The 24,766-nt window shown below is 39.9% G+C and overlaps 1 protein-coding gene across 1 annotated transcript; it reads left to right on the top strand.

Annotated features, from left to right (window-relative positions):
* Window positions 1-745: 745 nt before the first annotated feature.
* LOC149243572 (uncharacterized) lies at window positions 746-4,495 on the top strand. The gene has a single exon (XM_089374573.1). The coding sequence runs from the start codon at window positions 947-949 to the stop codon at window positions 3,623-3,625; it is 2,679 nt and encodes an 892-aa protein (XP_089230699.1). The 5' UTR covers window positions 746-946; the 3' UTR covers window positions 3,626-4,495.
* The last annotated feature ends 20,271 nt before the right edge of the window (window positions 4,496-24,766 follow it).

Here is a 24,766-nt window from a genome sequence, read left to right as displayed (position 1 = left end):
CATGATATTTATTTATTACATAACAACTAAATTATTAAACAATTTAACAAATTACCTAACGGCTAATTTCCAACGGCTAACTCTGAGCAGTGATGCCTCCTTGCTATTTATTCCCTCAGATCTACAAATTCTCACCTTGTCCTGAGGATGAACCACATTCGCTTGCTATTTATTCCCTTAGATCTACTGATTTCTCACTTGTCCTGAGGATGAACCACATTCGCTGCTTCTTTTCTCACTTGTCCTGAGGATGAACCACATTCGCTTGCTATTTATTCCCTTAGATCTACTGATTTCTCACTTGTCCTGAGGATGAACCACATTCGCTGCTTCGAAACGCGACCAAATCCTAACAATGTGATTAATCCCAAAGAATGATATCAACTTTACATATTACAAATTAATAAAATTTTATATTTTAAAATATATTTCCATTTATTAAAATTTCAATTTGAGTTGGCTTTTGTGATCCATATTGAAATAAGAAAACAATTTTTTTAGTTGAAATCACATCAAATAATTTTTACCAAGTGTAGTTCATAGTCAAGACAAGATGTATGGAATCTTCCTTTAGAATTTTAAATTTTAGAAGTTGAAATCAATTTACAAGAAGTAACCTGCTACATCGGGCAAAAATATATTTAAAAAATTGAAATATATCCCAATTATCCTTTCTTTTAATATTATGATAAAATAATTAAAAAGAAATTGAAATATATGCAAATTATCCTTTCCTAATACTGCATTCCCAGTTTTTTTCGTTGGATTGGGTAAATGGATTCGTTAAGATTGCACGCTGCAATCACTGAACAGGTATTTGAAGAAATGGATTCTTTAAGATTGCAGAAGCTTTATTATTGAAGAAAATTGTCAAAATCACATCTCTTACACACAGCTGTATTTCCTTTTTCTCTGTTTAAGCATTAACGCATCTTGTTGCATTAAAATGGTGGGATGGTTGACAACAAAAGTAAAGATGAGGAAAACAATGCAGGTTACTGTGACGATTCCGATGTATTTTCGTAACCCTAAAAAGGAAATCCATTCGTTCAATGAAAACCATAGTACCAAGCTCGCTCCCCTTAGTAATGCCAGATCTGATTTTGTTGATTTTAAACGTAAGCCGACATTTGAACGAGATGGGCAGCATCGGCAAGGTAAAAAAATCCCTTATGGCATAGGAGGAGTTTTGTACGAATTGAATTCCAAGATCACATATCATGCCCAGAATGGAAGAATTGATGATGCACGTCAAGTGTTTGACAAAATGCTGAAAAGAAACAAGGTTTCTTGGAATGCTATGATTGCGGGGTACACTAAGAATGGCAGGGCCGACGATGCACGGGAATTATTTGACAAAATGCCTGAAAGAAATGTAGTTTCATGGAATACCATGATCGCAGGATATTCTCGGAATGGTAGAATTGAGGATGCACGCGAACTGTTTAGCAAAATGCCGGAACGGGATCTGATTTCATGGACCGCAATGATTAGTGGGTATTCAGAGAACAGGCAAGTGGATGCTGCGAGGGAGATGTTCGACAAATCACCCGAAAAGAATGTGGTTACATGGAATGCGATGATTGCAGGGTATACTCGGAATGGGATGATGGATGATGCTGAGAAGTTGTTTGAGAAAATGCCTGAAAAGAATGTGATATCATGGAATGCGATGGTGTCGGGATATGCTCAGAATGGAAGGATAGAGGATGCCAGGAATTTATTTGATAAAATGCCAGAGCGTAATGTGGTGTCATGGAATGCTATAATTGCGGGATATGTGCAGACGAGTAGGATTGATGAAGCTTACGAATTGTTTGAAAAAATACCTAGCAGGAGTATGGTTTCGTGGGCTACAATGATCAAGGGATTTGCGCAAAATGGGAGAATAGAGGAGGCACGACGAGTGTTTGACAGCATGCCGGAAAGGAATGTGGTTACATGGAATGCAATGATTGCAGGTTATGCACAGAATGACAAGATAGAGGAAGCCAACCGGTTGTTTGAGACAATGCCAGACCGTGATAGAGTCTCATGGAGTACGATGATTACAGGATATGTTCAGGCAGGGAGAGTAGAAGATGCTAGGTTATTGTTAGACAGAATGCCCAATCCAAATGTGGTATCATGGACTGCAATGATTACAGGGTATATTCAGAATAGGAGATTAGATGAAGCTCGCCAAATATTTGATAGAATGCCTGAACGAGATATTGTTACGTGGAATGCGATGATTTCTGGATTTGCCCAGGATGGGAAGATCGAAGAGGCACACCACTTGTTTGACAGGATGCCCTTGCGAGATGTGGTGTCCTGGAATTCAATGATTGCAGGATACGCACAAAACAGGAAACCAGAAAATGCACGCCAACTATTTGACAAGATGCCAGAACGGAATCTAGTGTCCTGGAATGCTCTGATTGCAGGATATGCACAGAATGGACATGGGGAAGATGCTTTCAAATACTTCTTCAAAATGCTGAAGGAAGGTGTAAAGCCAGACAATTGTACCTTCACAAGTGTTCTTAGTGCTTGTGCCAGCCTGGCAGCACTGGAACAGGGTAAGCAGGTTCACGAGAATGTTATAAAAAATGGCTATGACTTCGACATCTTCGTTGGGAATGCCCTAATCACAATGTATTCAAAATGTGGGAGCATTGATTTTGCACTATGGATGTTCGATGAAATGTCTGAACGAGATGTAATATCATGGAATGCCATGATTGTAGGATATGCCCAACATGGCCATGGCAAGGAGGCGCTTCAGGTCTTTGAGAAAATGCAATCAGCGGATATGAGTCCAGATGAAATCACCTTTGTAGGTGTTCTGTCTGCTTGCAGCCATTCAGGGCTTGTGGATGAAGGCTGGCGCTGCTTTAATTCAATGACTCGTGATTATGGTCTCAAACCAGAAATGGAGCACTATGCCTGCATGATTGACCTTCTTGGTCGCTCAGGGCAATTGAATGAGGCAGAGCATTTTATTACAATTATGCCTTATAAACCAAATACTACAATGTGGGCTGCACTGCTTAGTGCCTGCAGACTTCATGGTAATATGGATCTCGCAAAAACAGCAGCAGAAGAACTTTTTAAATTAGAACCACAGAACACTTCAAATTATGTTCTGCTGTCAAACATATATGCTGCCTTTGGTAGATGGGATGATGTAAAAAAAGTTAGAACGTTGATGAGAGACAGAGGGATACAAAAGCACCCAGGATGCAGCTGGATTGAAGTCAAGAACCAGGTACATGCATTCCTTGTGGATGACAAATCACACCCACAGGCGGAAAATATATATGCATTGTTGGATAGTTTGACTGCCCAGATAAAGGAAGCAGGATATGTGCCCAACACAAACTTCGTTTTGCACGATGTAGAGGAGGAGCAGAAAGAAAGCTTCCTCAGTTACCATAGTGAAAAGCTGGCACTCGCTTTTGGGCTTATTAATACATCTCCCAGTACACCTATTCGGGTAATCAAGAACCTTCGTGTGTGCGGAGATTGTCACACTGCTATTAAGCTCATTTCCATGATTGTTCAGCGTGAAATTATATTGAGGGATCCTAACCGTTTCCATCATTTCAAGAATGGGCTGTGTACATGTGGAGATTATTGGTGATGTTGAGTTAAAGGAAATATTTTTTATTATATATATTCATGTGGAGGTTATTCATTTCTTTGGTGCCATGCAAAATTTGAGTGAATGCATCATTAGTTGACATAAGTGATGATAATCCAAATTTGCCAAGTTGTTGACATGGAGGCAGAGGAATTGCAACTTGTTAGTGGATAACTTCCTCTTGTACCTGCTGCATTAGCAACTTGAATTTTAATATTTGAACATTTTTGGACCAGCTTCTGTTGGGTACATCAAGGAACTTGAAGAGTTTGATGCATCATCTTGAACATGGACCATCATATGAACAAAAGTGGCACAGCCTATACTCCTTTATGTCAAAGTGAAGCTTTCTTCGCACCAAGTTCTCACATTTGATGATTGATGCGCTTCAACTGCAGATCTCCGTGTGTCCTGTACTTCAAAGTCTTACAGCACAGAAATCGTGACTATTAAAACATGAGATGGTCATTGTTTTAACTGGATCTTTCAACAGATGCGTGAGAGAAATCACTGCGAATTTTGATGCTGAGATCATGTCTCGAATGCTTGAAAAGCTTCATATTATTCCTCATCGAGGCACATTTTCAGAGAGGTAAGAGTTTGTGACGGGAGATAGATGGAAGATGTTCCACGAGTTTCTCAATCAGGAAATGTCAGCATGACTTTCCTTTTTAGTAGCTTGTTTTCTTTGGCACAATTTATCATGCTGTGAACAGATAAAGACTATGAAATAGTTAAACAAAAATTATCAACATGGAGCAGAAATCCAGTGAAAAGAATGGAAATATAGGAAGGACTACTGAGATCTGGTAGTTTGATCATTAGATGCATTATTGAGGACAACAATCTGCGTGGAAGACCCACATGGATCACACGGAAACAACTTAAAGCTGAGGCATTAGAGAAGATGAATCCCGTTGGTGTCTTTCCCTTTCTTCTTTCTTTGTTTTTCATTATGCAGTTATTCCAAAACTTGTGTACAAGTATGGCAAAAATGTTTGTTAAAATTCATGAGGATGCTTATTTAGGAGGCATCACTAAGGAGAAGAATTTTCTGGCATCAAGTTCTCTGGTATACAGGAAGGATGAAGCTTCTAAAGAATTATGAAGCTAGTCTTTGGACTATAGATGCCCGCAAATGTTGTTTAATTCACTTTCAAATTTCAAGGCAATTTTCATCTTGTAACATTGGATTATAGAGTGATTGTGCAAATATAACGGCTTGCAATTTGCCCAAATTTGATAAAATATTGTCAAGTTTTACACTATGTTTGAAAACGTTAAACAAGACTCATGTTGAATTTTGAGGTGTTTTGACGCCATTTGTATTAAGGTTGCACCCTTTTTTGTTTCAGGACTACAGTGGAGGTTTTGACCTTTACAGGATATGTTTTCTGACTGAACATTGGTTCACAATTGGCATGTGACTTGCAGATGATGTGCTGATGCTCAAGTGCTGATTGTGTGTGGACGAATTTGTTGGCATTACTGTCTTCTAACGTGTCTTTTGTCAACAATAGGTTTGTTTGCAAATGCAATTTTCTTCCATGCCTGAGATGTCAAGTTTGTATTTTTAAAAGTAAAGTGATTAAAAATATTCCAATTATTGCAATATAAATTAATTCTCCATTATCACCATTTCATTTCACATCGAATTACATGTAGCAAAACTTTGATCAAATATCTCAACGCAATAACAGCTTGAGTTGTAGATGATGTTAAACAAGATGTCTTTCATGATTGAGAGAGCATAACATGGTTCGCTGAATTTTGGCCTTCAAGTTTGAAATTTAGTGAATTTAAACTGCTAATTCGAAATCAATTAGGTTTGTCAAACTTGTTCACTGAATCGAATTCAAATGGACCAGATTGATTAAGATATCAAACTCCAACATCAAATTCAGCTAATTTTTGTTGTGAGGTTCATTTGTTTCCCTTTATATGACAAAAAAGAAAAACAAAACAAAATGTAGAGTAACCTTCTAGGTGTGTTCTTCTCTCCTTTACTTATTTAACCCTAATTACATTTTCACATTACATTAGTGTCTTGCTTGACTTGTGTATTTGACCCTGCTAACATCCACAATGTACCCTCAAGTCAACTTTTGTATTATTGAACATTGTAGAGACTCACACCTTTATCCCTCATGACTTCATTCCATGGAGATTCAAGATCATGCTGCAACTCCATCACTCTGTATAAGTCATTGCAGTAATTATCTTCTTGTCATTATGATTGGGTTGAATATGTTAGAAAATCAGAAAGACAGAAAGATTTTCTTATCTCGATAATTACTTGTGATTTCTTTGCAATCTTATTAACTTCTTGTATGTCTTCTTTTATCTTTATATCATCAAGCAATTACCAAAACATAAATGCATGAAAATCAAAACAACAAAAAGGCAAGATGTAGGCTCTCGGCTAGGGCAAAACCCTCTTCTATGGGAAAAACCCAAAAATTGTCTTCTCTTCCTTTAGAACCAAATCAAATGAGACAAGCAAGAGCCTTTGACCAAGACATAGACCTCCAATCCACCAAGTCAACCTCCCAAGATCATCTTTCCAAGATGACAAAGATCAGCTTCTAGTCAACAAGAGTCAACCTTCTTCAATACTGCATCAATCACAGATTTCGGCCTCTACTGCAGACCTCCAATTTTGACCCCTTCTTGCAACCCAAAATCTCGCACGTGTGAGTCATAAACAAGAGAAAATTAGCTCCTTTCCTTCACTAGGGTTCCTCTTTTCTTCGCTAGGGTTTCTTTTTCTTCTTCAAGTCTTTTTCACTCCTTTAGGCCTTTGCACTTCCTTTTGATTGCAAATCAAACTTCATTTTTTGATGAATGCCACAATAGGTTGAATGTTAGACTTATTTATAGTTTCTTCAAGGTGGTTGAATACCTTCAATGAGCCCGACTTAACTACACTTGAGGCTGACTTGGTGGAGAAGCTACAACATACATTTTTAACACAAAAATAAATTGATTCTTTGATCTAGTAAGTCTAAGAAGGGTATAATACAAGATGACAAGGACTATGACTCATGACACAAACCTTAGAAGAAAACAATGGGCGCTTAGACCTAGAAACAAAATAAATTGAGCATGAAACCCATCTTTATAAAAATAATTTTCTTTTGATCTTTACAATAATTTTTCTTTCTCTTTATTTTTAACAAATACATAAGAATTATATTATGTTAAAAGTTAGACAACGTTTATGAAGATTCATATTAGTTACTATTGGACACCTAATCCTCTAAGGGTTGGTGTGGAAGCCAAATAAACTAAGGAAGTCCAAGAGACCTTGGGATGTGGAACCCAACAGTCACACGAATGTACTATAAATGTATATCATTGTCAAATAATAGATGTACTCTCCTGATTATCATTCATATTCTGCTGCTCCTATGTGTGTGTTTAACATGGTATCAGAGCGGGCGATCTCCTGCCCTGCTCAAATTTGAGCCATTGTTTTGTGGTCTTTGTAGATCTGAGCACTTCTCCTTATTGGTTTTGTGCCTTTCGAAACTGCTTCACTGAAACTTTGGTTCTTCTCTGCTCTGGATGCTCCTTTACCTGAAAATTTGGTTGTTCTCTCTCCTGAGCTACCCAACGACATAACTGTGCAACAACTGTCGTCTTCCATAACCACTCCTGCATGAAATCATTTGCCATCCAAGCTGTTTCCTTAGGCTATGCCTACTTTAACGATCTAAGATTTGCGCCTACTCCCTAGCTCCAGTGGATTCTAGAAACACTCTCTACCATTGCAGAAGTGTAGCTCTGCCATTTTGGACACTCTTTGACACACTGCTTTGTTGCTGGCATCAGTCGTGGTATTCATTCCATTCTCAGGCTCTGTGTTGCGCTCGGTTCCATATTCCACCTATTCAATTCCGTTACAGTTGAACAAGTTAGGAATAGATACAATCTCTTCCCAATCTACGCTTTGCGATCTCAGGCCACTCTTTTTCGAGCTCTAGAAAGACAAATAATCTTTATAGACCCATTATGAGCCTGAGCAATCAGATTTTGGTAAGGTGGAATAAGAATCATTGGAAGAATTATTGCTTGGATCTTGCTCGACTTCTCAAATCCCATCTCTGAGTAGTTCAGGTGAAAGGTTCAACTCCTCAAACGTCTTTCCTAAAGTATAAGGAGTGTCACCAGTAGTGACCGCTCTGATATTCGAGTCTTTTGAATTGACTGCGTGTACGGGCCCTTCCTTTTTGAAAACAACTTCAGCTCTGTCCAACATTCGATTCCTGTATCTGGGTTACAATTCCTAAATGGAGCGTTGAGTCCATGCGTAACTCCTGGTCTCCATTGAAGTATGATGGTCTTTGTGTGTTGAATGGTGCGTTGAATGTATTACGTTGGAGCATATGCAATATTTAGTATATTATGTTGAATGTATTGTATTGTATGCTTGAGTAGTGATACATTTGCATTGAAGAGTTGATTGCTTGTATTGGTATATTGGTGTCTCTGCTTTGAGGGACGTTCAATTCTTATGTTGAACCATTTAGACATGCGCTTTGAAGATAAAACCATTTATATATGCCTTAAATCATTTTGAGGGTCCATTCATATATACATGATTCAGACTATTCATACATGAAGTTGAGAGTCGGTCCATACAATTACAGTCAGTCAATTGTATCTGCTAAATGGTCTATATAAAAGCAGCTATTTCACATAAAAAAGGTATTCCCCAGTGGCGAAAAAGCTAGTATGCGATTCGATGCTTGAATGTTGATATGGGTTTTCTCCTTTCCCATGAAGAACTAAATTCTCTTACAAAAACGGTTGCCTGAGTCTGGAGAATCAGAAGCACCACAGAACAGCTTCGCAATGGCGTGGAGAGCAAAGAGACTCTACATTACGTCCGAAGTGGAATCGATTGAATTGAGTTGGAATGCACAGTTACAAAGATACTCTATGGAAGATGAAGCAATTGAGTTGAGTTGGAACGCATAACTGCAAACATACTCTTTGTATTCCACAAAGCCCAACGTAAAAATCCCTACGATGTCCTCCTATTATTGATTGTGCTTACTTGCTGTTGTTGTTCAATCGTCTGTACCTGTCACTGTTGTTGCCGATAGCTATTGTTCTATTCCATTTCCTGCACCACTCTGCACTTGCATCTCATTTATCCATAACAATGGACAATGGTCAATAATTACAGCTTATTCTGCTTCGCATCCAGATTGTTAGTTTCAATGACAGGAGGAGTATTGGTTTGACAAAATTGGTACATTGGTATGCAAATCAAGTTGATAGAGAGAACTCTAGAGTATTATGTTAACGTCGTTAACTGGACCCATGGAACGTGCAGTACTGTAAACTTCTGGTGGTGCAATATATGGTGGCACACTGTCAGAGTACAACATACTGGTCTTGGGATCAACAAAAATAGTTATCCCATCAACAGCTCCAAAAATATATGGTGTATCATCATACCAAGTTCTGCTGAGATCTGAATCTTCAACTAGTGAAAGAGATTGTCCTCCATTAATATATGTGATTGTCGGGACAAAGGTCTTCTCTGATTGAATTCAGTGAAGCCTGTCACTTAAAACTATTAGGAATGCCACAGAAAAGTATAAAGAGCACAGAAATCACAAATGCTGCTTTGCCCATTTCCATTGCATCGATGGAGGTTTTGAATCCATAGTTCGAAGCATTGTTCCCTTTCTCTTTTTATCAGGCTTTATATATTAAGATATTTGTCTCTTAAAATCCTATGATTGCTGCTCATTCTGCATCAACATAACTGTGAAAAATTGGGCTAGACTGGGAAAGGATTGGTGCAACCAATATCTTGTGTGGTGAAATTCTTATTTATGGACATCATGTTTAGTTTAGCAGAAGAGTTATAGCATGTGGGGTTTTCAATATTTGAAATAATTTGGAGATTGGAGACTATTAAGAGCTTCTTTGTCTTGGCATTGTATTAGAGTTTGGAGTGCGTTGAGGTCCTCATTGTTTTACTATTTTTTTTTTAGGTAAAAAATGGCTCCAAATGGTGCAATATTAGAGTTACTAGACAATCTAATACTCTCTACTATGGATAATACAATCAAAATCAGCGAGGATTTTCTCACCGATATTCACAGTTGCTTACAAGATGTACATGACAAGATTGAATTTTTGCAGCTTGAATCTCAGCTACAGCAAGCAGAATTACAACAATGAAGTCGTCATTCTGAACATGTTTATGTTCAGAACAATGAAACAGACTCCCGTAAACAGCAAGTCAATAATGTTGCAAATTCAAATCTAGTGCCCAATGAAGTAGCGGAATTGCATGCCGACACAAAAATTTAGCCAACACTTCCCAAGCCAATCATCAGACCTTGGGAAGAACTTGTCCACAACAAGCACAGAACTGGTCTTGGATATGACAAGGAAGTGTCATTTCATATTCCAGACTACTCCAAACCAATCCAATTTCAAAGTGTCGGATTTCTTCAGGAAGGTTCATCTAGATCTGCTCCTCATGACTGTTCACCTTTAGCTGTTGCAGATTCTGCACCTCTTCCACAGCAACAACAACAGACTATGAAATGCCAACACTGTGACTGAGTTGGCCATCTGAAAGAGCACTGTTTTGATCTTCATCCATGGAAGCACTGTCATAAAACCAGTCATTCTTCAAACATATGCTTCAGAAACAAACCTACTGCAAGAACAAAGATTCATCTTGGATGGATCGCTTCTTGGCAATGGGCATCAACAACCAAGAAGATATTCCAGTCACATGTCAGAACTTGTTCTAGAGTATTGAATAGTCTTGCAGTTGAGTTTTTTCCATCATCTCACCTTGTATCTGACAGGGGGGAAATGATAGTCATCTACAAGCTTCAAAGCCACATCAAGCGAGTCTGAGCCACAACCTACCATACTAGATTCAGAGTTGTAGCCAGAGATAAAGATGCCCCTGAGCATGCCTTCAGTCGGTGATACCTCTTTAAAGAATTGGGGCACTTCCTCTAGCATAAGACTTCAACTTCTTGCCAGTTTTGGAAGAGTTCCAGGGATTGCATTAAGAATTCCAGAGTTGGTGGTAATCCTTAAACCATCACAGATTGAGACCTCCCTTTTCAGGTTGAGGTTCTCCCTTTTATGCGGGGTGAGACCTCCCTTTCATGGTTGAAGGTTTCCCTCTTCAAAACATTAGGAGCACTTCCTCTTGTAGTGTTATAGACATTTTTGGGCACCCAACCCCAATCAAACATGTCCATAAACCAAGGGGTCCTAAGTCCCTAAAAGTATTGTTTCATACCCTAAAGGAACAAGGTCAACTGATTACATCATCTCCCAGAAGTTCTCCACAGGAAACTGCTCAGAACTGGTCAAAGTTGGACCATACAGGTTGCTCAGAGCTAAGGTGCGATGCATCCTACCTGCCCAGTGAAAAGGGTGCGATGTACACTGAAAAGCCCTTCTGTAGGGTGCGATGGGTGAGAGTGGACAAATGGCAGAGACAGTTTGCGAGGTGGATGATCATGGAATCTTCCAGAAACTTCTCCTGTGACCATTGTTTTACAACCCGGCCGAGTCAACTCCGAAACGGCCGTTTCGAACCGAGCCATTACCAAAATCTCTGACCCGGCCAGCAACCCGGCTCGGTTGACCGAGTCAACTATGACTCGGCCGAGTCATCCAATGACTCGGTCAACCGGCCGGGTCATGTATTGACTCGGCCGAGTCAATGAAACTACAGCTGGGCAGCGTAAAACATGAAATTTATTCATTTTTTTGTGATTTTATTGATTTTTTTGTGATTTTTGAGACAATATTTCAGGATTATGAGAGTTGAGACATAAGATCTTGATAAATTACACCTCAGATTTGAAAGAAGCTTAAAGTCTGTACATAAAATGTTTGTATTACCACCAATATTATATTGAGGGCAATAAGAACCACTACAATTACATATTGAAATTCAGATCCTCATTATTCCTTAAGGTGATTTGATTACTCGTTTTCTAATTGCCTCCCTTTAAGAAATGAGTGGATACTATCAATGCCTGTGACTCTGTTCACTGCTTGGCTCAGCATGATGACAGTGAAGTGTATTTCTTGCCTATTTGACTCATATTTCAATAGTGAGCACTAGGAAAAGTCTGTTTGAAACTTTTATCTATATGTCACCTCAAGAGATTGGAATTCTTTTATCGTTCAATAAATTTTGGTAAATATCGAAGGAACCATTTCAATTACATGCTGCACTCAAATACTGCCTTGATGCATCTTTCCATGCACTCTGCAACAAATGATATTGATGCAATTTGGATTAGAATTCCAAGGTTCAGGGAGACACTGATAAAGAACTGAAGTTTATCTTTATAGTTTATAGTTCACACCCATTTATTGGAGACCAAGGCCTGATTACACTATCAAGATATTAATGAAGACTAAAAGTATCAGTCCTCTTCCTCTTAACTTCATCGACAATTCATATATACAATTATATTAATTTCCTAATGACTCATCCCCTTCCTGCTTGCTGCTTGCCCAGCACCAGAATAATTGTCCATCCCCATCAATATTTAAAATTATGTTTTTTTATAAAAAAAATAAATATTTAATGTATTTTTTACAACAACCGAGTCATTGAAATCGAGCCGGCCGAGTCATTACCGAGTCCGAGTCCGAGTCCGAGTCGATCCTCGGCCGAGTCCGAGTCCGAGTCCGAGTTGTAAAACATTGCCTGTGACACTTGCCTCTCTGAATTCGCCCGGGGATGAGTAAGAGATCATCAATCTCCAAGTGGAATCAAGAACTATCAGAGAGAGGACACTAATCAAAATCCCAGAAGCTGACTCACCCCCCTGCAATCATCTATATATGGATCCCTCATCCCAGAGATCTGAAGGCTGGAATTTTGTATCTTGTAAGGAAGTGCTGTTGGTTTCTTGTTGGAATATCATAGTGTTGGGTGATCTAAGCTTTTCATGAGGTGAAAGAAGGGCTTTCATGCTGGAGGATGACGCTAGGTCAGAACAATTGGTTGTAATCCTCTTTGCTATTCTTGATATTAATAAAGCTATTCAAGTTTTCCTCCACATTCTTGTATGTTTGATGATATATGCATTTGTGTGGTCAATATATATCTGTTCCTATATTGCTTATCATTGTAGATCTCTATTCTTCGATAGTATTACGCTGCTTTGATTCCACAAGTGCTCTTTGAAGCTGGGTAGACGAGAGAGAAGCGGCAAAGATTTGTCAGAAGGGAGAGGAACCGAGCAAGGAACCAAGCGCAAGACTGAGGTTGGTGTCCTTCATTCCCCTCTTATCTACTTTTCATAAAGGAAAACGAACGTGGTTTTAGTTTGTTTTTTTCTAAGATAGCTACCAGTGTTAGTGGGACTAGCAGCTCCGAGTGGACACTAGATTTCTCGATAACAAAATGGCGACTCCACTGGGGAGCGAATAGATTGTTTGTTTGTTTTATAAACTTATAGACGAAGCCTGAAGTCAAGCCAGCTAGCCTTCGAACTGCATTTGCTATGCAAGTGCAAAGTAGATCAATGTTGCTTCAGTCTATCTCCGGGTTTTGTTTATAAACTGGACAATCGATTTGCAAACTTTCTAATTGCCCTATTGGTGGCTCTAATAACCTCATTAGATCAGCCCCTGTGATTTCTATTTCCTGTATATCACTTGCCCGGCCTAAATCCCTGAACTGAGCTGCAAACTGTGACCCAGAACCTAGTTGAAGTCTCGTCCCTAGACCATCACACCTTTTACTCTTGGGAATCTGGATGCATCGCACTTCCCGTGTGCAGTAGGTGCGCTGCATTGCTCTTTCCCTGTGTTACAAGTGCGCTGATCAGACAAGACCTCTTCTGCTCTCAAATTTTGGTTTCTGTGTTCACTCTCTTCAGCGCTAGTTAGGAATTTTGCTGTCTGTGATCAGTATACCACTATGGAAACCCCCTTCCTTTCCATCATTCCGCCTCCATTGTGCAAAGAATTGTGAATGTTTTTATGTATTTTCCGCCATTTTCAGTTCTCTTTTACAAAGTAGTAGCATAGTCGAACTGTCGTCTTTTGATTTGAAAGTGTCGCAAGTGTCGTTTTTAGTCAAAGAAAAGAATTCTATTGTTCTTGATGGTCGATTATATAGTTACTCTTGTATTTGATTTGAATTAGTAGTTTTTCAAGTGTCGAAAGTAGTTTTCAATTCAAAATAGTAAAGTGTCGTCATTATCTTCCTTTCGTTTTGAAGAGAAATTTGTTAGTACTGTCGCTTTGAAAAGATAATTCAGATTTGTACTTAGCATTCTTCTTGTCATTCACACATTAAGAAAGCTGAAAACAAATACATGCATGTGCATTTGCATTTAGACTGCTTGTTGGTTTGATTTAGGACAATGCATCTAGTGTGTGCTCTCTGCTCTATGTTGAAAGAATATCATCTCTCTTTTTTTAGTAGCTAGGATTTTCATTGCAAAAAGAAGATTAAACGATTGTTTATCATCTTAGATTGCATTTTAGGAATTGTACATCTACATCACGCGGTGAACCTGAAAGGCAAATTTCTTAAGAAAGATCAACTATAAAATAAACTTAATGAACCTAAAAACACTTTGGAACCTAACACACAACATCTAGAAGTCTAGGCTAGAGACGTATTCCGACGTCGTAAAGCTTGGTAACTGTCGCTTTCACTGTTGGTTGGGTGATTCTTCCTCTTTGAGACGACAAGTGCCAGTACGGACTTGTGCTTCCACGTATTGTCGAGTATATATTGGGAGACCACAATAGGCTATATCCTTTATCCATAGGAAGTCGTGTCTGTCGCCCTATCGATCGCAATGCACTGAACACAACATTCAGGAAAATTGACTGCTGTACCGTAAAAAGTATTCTGCAGTTTTGCGATTGGTTTGGTAATCCCTCTGTCTAGATTTCCAGAGTAGTCTCTTTTGTTCCTTTTCAGACTCCTTAAAGGAAAAGGTCCATCTGAGCACTTGTCACTTCAGGCTCATTAAAAATCGAAGGCGACTAGAGTCATCTTTTGTTTTTTCTCGACTCTTAAAAATTGAAAAAACAAGTTGTGTCAAAGTGTCTAAAATTCATTTAATTCGAAAACATTTTCCCCTTTATTTTTAGTTGATTGAGTAATCCGCAATCGTGGAAGAAAGTCAATTGAAACCTCGTCGTTCACGGAGACTTACGAGTCAACTGTCTTTGTCCCTAGAATCAAAACTATTCTGGACAAAGCGAACTCGTTTAACCGGCTCAAAGTCCCATGGTCGGGTTGGAACAAGTGTTCCGACACCCTCAGAGACTCTGGTTACTCCAAACATTTCTGGTACCCTTGCCTTTACAGAAGAAGTTCCGCAACCACAAGAGGACAGTAGAACTGATCCTAGTGTGAGGGTAAACACTTCTATACCTGAACCAGTTCCATCCATAGCTAATTCAAAAGGTGTTGTTCCCCAAACATCAGTCGCTACAAAATCTATACCTTCTTCGGCACCGGAAATATTTTACGGACTTGACCGTCTACCTCTCCCACTCGGTTTGATTGCTATAGAAGAGATTGTGGAAGATCCACCATCTAGTACTCCATCGAAATTTGGAGTTGGGATCACTCTATATCCTTCTTCATCAGAAATTAGTCTACCGTTATCGGAAGTTCCTGTAGAATCACTAGGAAATATTTTGGATAGACTAAATATGTCTGAACAACCGTCGACATCTAGGACTGTGTCATCTAACACAACAGCGACAGAACTTCCTACTGCCACTCCAACAATGTTCGCAGGTGTACCATCTGTCGCAACTAGCTCTCAATCACTGGACGGAATCCATCCAGGGGCTGTTTTGATGGTATGGTCTATTCCCGTTTGTTCATCCGGAATAATATCTGGAATCTCTTATGTTGAGTCTCATCAAATTGATCCTTCGCAATGTCAATTTGGGTAGTCCGGTCCTCAAAGGCAAATAGTTCCCTTAAGCACCGAATTACCGCCATATGGTGGGCAATATGTCCTTTCATTGTCGCCTCTGGGAGGTCAAACATACGAGAGTTCGCAACAGAATTCAGGTTATGCTAGAATTACATCCATTGGTTGGATACCAATACTGCCTCAACAACCAAGAGTTGTATACTCAATACATCAAAGTGCCTATGTCAAATATCCCAACTACACCGGCTATTGTGATGATGTCACAAGTACAAACGTTACCTGTTGTATGCCAACTTCAAGTCTCTCAGGTCGCAATCCAACAACCCCTTGTCCCTGCGACGCCACCGCAATCATCGATTAGTGGCTCCTTAACTAGAGTGATCCAGGCTCAAACGGGTACCATTACCCCTCATCTTGGTCAAACAACTAGTATTAGACAACAACACATGGTCTCACAACTATGGCTGGTGCAATATCAACAACCACAATTACAACAAGTTTACCAAGGATCTGAGCACCAAGTCTTTGCAAGTAATGGGCAGCCGTATATTCAAAATGGTCAACATTAACCATTTCACAATGGTTATGCCCAACAACCTTACCAAAGTTATCAACATCAAATGCACTATGTTGGTATGCAAAGACCCACTGCTCAGGCAATCCCATCTTATCCTGGGTATGCTTCGCCGAACCTGAACCAACAGTTGCCCTTCATGGCAACTTTAGAGTTACCAGATTTAAATCGGCTAACAAATGATCCAATCGCTTATGCCCCTTGGTGGCCAGCGATTCCTCATAAACTTCCGTCAGATATTCCTAAATTTAATGGAAATTCGGGTGAAGACCCGTCGAATCATGTGATGACCTTTCACATGTGGTGTTCATCTAACACTCTAAATGATGATTCAATTAGGCTTTGCCTTTTTCAGCAAACGTTAACTGGTCCGGCAGAAAAATGATATATCAAATTGCCTAGAGCTTCGGTTGATCACTTCAGCACCCTAGCCACAACCTTTTTAACCCATTTTCAGTTACCCATAAGGTACGAAACGAGAACAGAGCTTCTTACCAATTTCAGGCAAACGACGGCCACTCACATATCCGATCATATTCATGAGTGGCGACGTCGTCATAGAATGGTAAAAGCATATGTTCCTAATCAGCCGTCAGCTAAATGGTTTATCAAGTCATTTTTACCTTCTATTACGGAATATGTGGCAAAGGGATGATTCGTCACTAAAGAGAAAGTAATTGCTCGTGCGCAATATTTAGACTTGATCTATACTTAGTCTGGCATGCTCTACGATAAAATCCCTGATGCTCCTAGACCGGAATTTTCCGTTCGTCCCTCTCCTAAGTCAAACAAAGACTCTCATGCTGGGGACGACATGATAGGAACGACCAGCACGAAAACCGTAAAGGCTAAGTCGAAGAAGGTCCGTACGGTTTCAGGTCAAAACGCAAATGAAGAACTTCTCACCTCGGAAGTAAATGTCGTATCGACTGACAAAGGCAAAGAAACCAAGCAACCAGGAGGCAAGAAGAAAAAACAGGAGGAGTCATCCCCTGAAAAATCTTCTGCAAACCCTTCTGGAGATAGGAAACCAAATCGTCCATGCCTAATATGTGATGAGGATCATTCGACAAGAGAGTGTCCGTATAAAGCTGAGCTTAGAAAATTCTTCAAGAATTCAGAAACCTCGGCAGTATTGACTGATCCATTTCCAAATCCAGGAACAAATCTAGTTGCTAGTGACAATGCTTCCCCGTCCCAAGTGCTAATGTTGTCGGTTTCAAAGCAACAAAACGATGTTGTGATATCGACAAGGAATTAAGATTACAGGAATCTACAGCTGTTGAACAACAAGGCTAATAATCAACCTAGTAGTTCGACAACAACTTTGACCGAAGTTGTGCCACCCATCATTCCTGAGCTAACGATAAAGCCGCCAAAGGGGGTAGTACACAAATCGACATTTAATCCTCGTGCCAGAGCAGCACAATATTATAATATAGTGGAGGATCTGGCCCAATCGCCGTCCGCTATGTCGACACTTGAGGTACTACAAAATTTCCCCTCCTAGAAGCAGGCTTTATTATCAACACTAGGTGGGATTGACCCAACGGATTCCAATATGGTGGCCTTTAATCACAAAGGATATGACCCTCAGTTACCAGCTCAACTAGCTTTCCTTATTCAAGTGAAAGCCCTCAACAAAACTGTTCATCGAACAATTATTGAGGAGGGGGCATCTACATGTATTATGTTGATGAGTTGCTGGAAAACTTTAGGATCTCCACCCTTGTCGCGATCTTCGACGACATTAAAAGCATTTGATGGATGAACATACACCCCATACGAGATTTTAAGTAACTTGCAAGTCGAACTGGGGGGAAAAACAATAGAAATAGATGTTGAAGTAATTGACAGAAACCTCGATTACAACATCCTACTGGGAAGGCCCTGGATATATGCTATGGCAGCCATTGTGTCGACCTATTTCAGGAAGATTGCATTTCCCTTTCAAGGGGAATTACAATCGTGGACCAACAAACATTTCTTTCCAACAGTTCACAAGTTACGGGAAGCATTCCGATGATCCATGGAAGCACTCATTCGCTTCAAAATATCGGAGTAGGCCTACTAAAAGACTCTACATTGATGGGTACTTTTGCCCTACTGCCTCCAAACAATCTGGCGGAAGTGGCCATGGTGGGAACCTGCAATATGATATCTTCTAGATTCAAAAGATTCCTGAACATTTTGTTAGCATGGATCATCGCCCCAATAGAAATGTTGTAGCAATCAATTTTCTTGGCCTGGGGGGCAAACTCAAGTCAACACTCATCGAGTGTTTAGATAAATAGGTCTAAGGAATATAGCACCTCTTCAGATCCTTGGTCGCATGTAAACTCTACAGACGAAGGAATCACTCAATTAATGATGATAGGAGAGGCACCATGGGAAGATTACCACCATCGTTCCCATCTTCCGGATTACCATGAAGATTATTCCAAAAACCTTAATCATCCTTCAGTTTTTGATTTTCTATCAAACACTGTAAATACGGTGGATTTTGAGGATAGTTCTTTTCCTGTGTCAACCTCATTAAAAAATGAAACAACTCCCTTTCCAAATCGAGTCTTTGATTACGGTCTCGTAAAATCCAAATCGAGTCTTTTAAATATCTCGAAGGTAAACTTTCATTCTAACCACCATGTTGAATGTAATGGAGCTTGGGGGGCATGCACCTCGATTTGCATTATTATGCTGGGGGAATGCAAACTTATCATGAGCAATGTTATCGCAGGGTTCAAGCTCATTAAAAAATAAACCCGCCGCGAGTAGTGTTACCACATGGTTCAAGCTCATTAAAAAATAAACCCGCCACGAGCAGTTTTTATGTGGAGTTCAAGCTCGTGAAAGATTAAACCTAAGAAATGAGCAAACATTCCCCCAGAGTTTAAGCTCATTAAAAAATGAACCAATTTCCGGTAAATAACCATTGTGAATGCATTATCATCAACTTTTGAGCCCTGGTCGTGTTCTCATCATCACCTCCACTCTGTTTTAGCCGATCATTCACCTCCATTTGATTGTTTTCCCCTTTTTGAGGAACAGCTGCGAAGAGTGATCCGGTTAGCCATCCTTGTGACATTGTCGTGACTGGAAAATTCCAAACCTTATCTGGAACCAGCTGCTACCCGAAATTATCACTCGTTCCTCAAAAAACGAGTCTCCTTTAATCTCTTTTCACCTGACTCGTAAAATATGAAAAGATTGTCGAGCAATTGGCCTCTCCAACTCGTTAAAGCGACCAAAAGTGCTATCCCTCCTCTAGATTTTAATCTTTTTGGACCTGAGGGATTATTACACAAAAAGATCGAGTGCTTGTCTTGTTCGGCTCGTTAAAATTACTAAAAATTCATCCCTTTCGTATTATTTTATACTTTTTCGGACTTAAGGGATTATATGACGAAAAATGATTGTTGGAGTTTCCTTTACGTCCCTTTCAGACTCTCTAAAATTGAAAAGGACCGAGTTATCTTTGTCGTTAAACTCGTTAAAACCGAATAGCGACAAACTTGTCCATACAGACAAGAACGAGTTTCACTGTCGCTAGGCTCATTAAAATATAGCGACGGGTTTGCCCGAAGGGAAAATTATAGAACAAGCATATGTTATCCTCCTCAAGCTTGACAAAAATAAAGAGGTACTGGTCAGCAATGACTGGGGAAAAATTGGGAAGAAAACTTGAAGAAACTTTATTAGTAGCAAGTCGCTCTTGAACATGACACTTTCACTCCGCATCCGAGTCGGGTTGGGTTGTTCCGTTCACTGGTCATATCACCATTGGTCCATCACACCATCCATATTTGGGGTTAACGCTACCAATCCATGTTAGTGTCGCCGGTATGTTCAAGAGAAGTCGTTTAAAGAATTCACCTATGTCTCATCCGCTACAATACATTCACGCTCCATTCTTTCATGACCACCACCTTGAACCCTGTATCATCAGATCGTTTTCACCTCCAAAATCATTTACTCCATTCCGTGTCGTAGATGTGGGATTCATTAAGGCCCTCCTACGGCGTGTCATTTCTTGTCGACATCAGCTCATTATCCAAGAAGTCGACTTAGGAACAACCCTTTCAGTACTTTGAATCTTGCATGCCTCAATGGCAAGTTTCTCACTTCCGGCGACAAGTTTACATTAACGACCTTCGACCGAAAGATTTTGCGCGGTGTTCGACGCCAAGTCCCTTATTCACACCACGCGAATTGTACTGTAGTACCTTGAGGGTCATCATCATTATCGATGATTCCTCTCGCGCCTGTTAACAACGTACATCATTGGCTGGTAATCAGGCGATGTCTTTCCATGTTCGACTCCAGAACATCTTTCACATGGATCGACTTGTACTCCGAGTGAAGATTCAACGAGTTTGAAGACCCCGGATCTAGTTTCATCCATCTGGGTTGCGATATATTTAGGAAAATAAAGACATCAAATGTACATTGTCGCTGCACAGATGATCATCCGAATCAAAGGATGATGACTCTATTAGAATCATCAGTCTCCCGCACAGACGGTTGTCTGTCTTATGTACATGAAAATGAATTTATAAAGCTGAGCATGGGAATGCCCGCCTCAGCTAAAGAATGAAAAATATTATGAAGATAATTTATTGTATTGTATCTTATTACAGGTCTCCTTCCAGCGCGAAAAAACTTCGGATCCTCATGATAAAGCATTTCACCCGACATCAAAAGATTAACGACCTCATGCTTTAGGGAGCCACTGTTATAGACATTTTTGGGCACTACAACCCCAATCAAACATGTCCATAAACCAAGGGCTCCTAAGTCCCTAAAAGTGTTGTTTCATACCCTAAAGGAACAAGGTCAGCTGATTACATCATCTCCCAGAAGTTCTCCACAGGAAACTGCTCAGAACTGGTCAAAACTGGACCATACAGGTTGCTCAGAGCTAAGGGTGCGATGCATCCCACCTGCCCAGTGAAAAGGGTGCGATGCACATTGAAAAGCCCTTCTATAGGGTGCGATGGGTGAGAGTGGACAAATGGCAGAGACAGTTTGCGAGGTGGATGATCATGGAATCTTCCAGAGACTTCTCATGTGACACTTGCCTCTCTGAATTCGCCCAGGGATGAGTAAGATATCATCAATCTCCAAGTGGAATCAAAAACTATCAGAGAGAGGACACTAATCAAAATCCCAGAAGCTGACTCACGCCCCTGCAATCATCTATATATGGATCCCTCATCCCAGAGATTCGGAGGCTGGAATTTTGTATCTTGTAAGGAAGTGTTGTTGGTTTCTTGTTGGAATATCATAGTGTTGGGTGATCTAAGCTTTTCATGAGGTGAAAGAAAGGCTTTCATGCTGGAGGATGACGCTAGGTCAGAACAATTGGTTGTAATCCTCTTTGCTATTCTTGATATTAATAAAGCTATTCAAGTTTTCCTCCACATCCTTGTATGTTTGATGATATATGCATTTGTGTGGTCAATATGTATCTGTTCCTATATTGTTTATGATTGTAGATCTCTGTTCTTCGATAGTATTATGCTGCTTTGATTCCATAGGTGCTCTTTGAAGCTGGGTAGACGAGGGAGAAGCGGCAAGGATCTGTCAGAAGGGAGAGGAACCGAGCAAGGAACCAAGCGCAAGAATGAGGTTGGTGTCCTTCATTCCCCTCTTATCTACTTCTCATAAAGGAAAACGAAAGTGGTTTTAGTTTGTTTGTTTCTAAGATAGCTACCAGTCTTAGTGGGACTAGCAGCTCCGAGTGGACACTAGATTTCCCGATAACAAGTAGAAGACCTGAACTTCATGCCAGACTTGGAAGAGTTCCGGGAACTGCACTAAGCGTTCCAATGTTGGTGGTCATCCTTAAACCATCACTCTTTATACCAACATTTCAGAGAGCACATTCAGCCTAGCGCTGTCATGCATTTTTGCACATTTTGTATTACAACTCTCTTCTTGGACTCATACATAACCCTTCAGATTAAGGGGGAGAATGTTGGACACCTAATCCTCTAAGGGTTGGTGTGGAAGCCAAATAGACTAAGGAAGTCCAAGAAACCTTGGGATGTGGAACCTAACGGTCACATGAATGTACTATAAATGTATATCATTGGCAAATAATAGATGTACTCTTCTAATTATCATTCATATTCTGTTGCTTCCATGTGTGCGTTTAACAATTACATTTCTCAACACTCCCTTTTAACTAGGGAGGTATTCATAATTGTTCAACTAGTACAAGGTTGACCTCAATTTGAAATGTTCTAAGAAGTGTTGAGAAGTGTAACAAGAAAGTCTCAATTTGACTTAACATTGATCAAATTGAGAAAATTCAAAATTTCCACATCAACAGACAATTTGGAGTTAGTTAATTGAGGTGACATGGCTCTTGTCACTCAGTTAGCTCAGTAAATTCAATTTAAGGGTTTGGAGTTCAATTTGTATGTGTTGATTGCTAATTTGTAGCAATCCAGTTCAATTATTTTCAGTTGTATTCAATTAAACTAGTTCTAACTGTTGATAGAACTAGTTGGAGGCTAGTTGTGTAGTGGGACAACAACTTGACTCAGTGATCATCTAGTTCACTGATCAATCAACCAAAAATAGCTAGTGCATGCAGAGAATTCGAGTTCCCCAGTTGTGGTGGAGATTCCATGGCCGTGTAACATAAATTGTAGACTGTTCTTGAGTGTACAGGTGTTGCATGCAATGAAAGATTTGTTGAAGAATCTAGGGAAAATGAAGTTAATGAGATTCTTCTAGCCATGATAACTATTTTTGAGGTGTTTTTAATTTTCTTATTAGCACAATATTTAATATTAGTGTGTCTTCTTAGTTCATCAAATAGCTACCAAAACAAAGAGACAAGAACACAAGATGTTGGATTTCTGTTAGGGCCAAAACCTCTCCCTCTTTGAGAGGAAAACCAGATTCCAATTGACAAATACCAAGACCATGAGCCTTGACCTATTATTCCACTGCAAGACCAAGACACTAGTCCTCTTCTTCATCACTACTTAGATCATCATCATTGTTGCACCATTGAGGTCATCACTACTGCATCCCTGAGGTCTTCATTACTGTTGCTTCACCATGTCAATGAGGTCTCTTGTCTTCATTGAGATCTTTGTTGTGACCTTGATTCCATGCCTTTACCAATGCACTGAGAGCTTCATTATGATCGTGTCTAGTATGCCGAGTATATTACTGTGGGATCATAGTTGTGCCGAGGTTGTTCAATACCCCAGGACAGTGGCCATCCAAGAGATATAGAATCACTTAACTCTATCTGAGATTCTGTACCACTGTAACCATCCGAAAACACTGCCCACCGTACTTGTCTGAGGTTCATTTACTCCTCTTGTTTGAGTTTCTTGTGCTCTTGTACCATCTGAAGTTCAGACAAACATCTGAAATCTGTGTTTTCTGTGGTGACCTAGCGGGGTATTTATAGTTGTTTGTCCTCCATAATTAACCGACGTGTCAATGTGAATCATTGTGTCTCTTTATTGAGACGAAATGACTGTCACTTGCTTATTTAATTCATTTGTAGGCTGACATGGCTATGTTTTACATCATTTAGCTTGTTGCCTTCTTCAAGAGAATTGTGCTTGTGGGTCATCTTATTAATAGCCACTGATATTTTTCTTGGATGCCTCTCATCGAGAGGTGTAGGATTGATATAAAAGTCATCCGATTTCGATAAGTATTCATGGAGATATGAATTTATTTGTGTTATGGGAAAATTCGTCAAGGTTAGCCAACAACCAAACAAACCCCACTTGTGCTCAACGTTTTAGTATAAATAGAGGTGGCCCTCAAGTTATTTCTACACACTCACTTGGGATCTCTTCCTCTCTACTTGTCTTTGGGTTTTAGTTGGAAGAGAGATCCTAAGGGATAATGTTGCCCTGATGGAGAAAGTACCTACGCTGCCCTAATAGAGATCTACACTTCCCTAATGGAGATCTACGTTTCCCTAATGAAGAAGTCCTAGACACAAAAAGGAAGGGAGATCTAGAATGGTGAAGGAAGCCTACATAACGCAGCAAGGAAAGATCTAATTGTTGGTCTAGAAAGAGACCCTATCAGCTGTACTAAAAGGCTCCTATACGCAGCCCTAAGGAGAGACCTATACGCTGTTCAAAAGAGCCCTAGCCGCAGTTTTGTTCGTGCCCTAATCACAGTCAATATACACCCTAACTCTTGGACTTATTCCGCACTAGATGTTTCCCTACATCCACAATTTAAGAAGACTCTTATACGCTAGAAATAGGAGGCCTTTTCTCACTAGACGCATTGCTCTAATACGCAATCTCAAGAGGCCTCTATGTTGCCCTAACCACAGTCCTAAAAGGTGATATAATCTGTAGTCAATGAGGGTTCTATGTAGCAAGAGGAGGATTCCTATATGTTGGAAAGAAGAGCCCTTAATGCAATCAAAAGAAGACTATTCAAGCATGCCCCAGCCGCAACCATGGAGGAGCCTTACCACAACTATCAGACCTCAGATTTGGACAAAAACAGTGTCAAGCTTCAAGCAGATGAGGAAGGTCTGAAAGTGGTTTGTATGACAGGGAGAAGAGTGTTGAAGGGTATACGTTGAAGTATGTCCAACAATAGGACTGTGTTGATAATAGTATGGTC

This window comes from Pinus tabuliformis, chromosome 8 (assembly GCF_031772625.1).
Source record: "Pinus tabuliformis cultivar Carrire ecotype Pingquan chromosome 8, CPIR1, whole genome shotgun sequence".
NCBI lineage: Eukaryota > Viridiplantae > Streptophyta > Pinopsida > Pinales > Pinaceae > Pinus > Pinus tabuliformis.
This window is presented reverse-complemented; position numbering and strand designations above follow the sequence as displayed.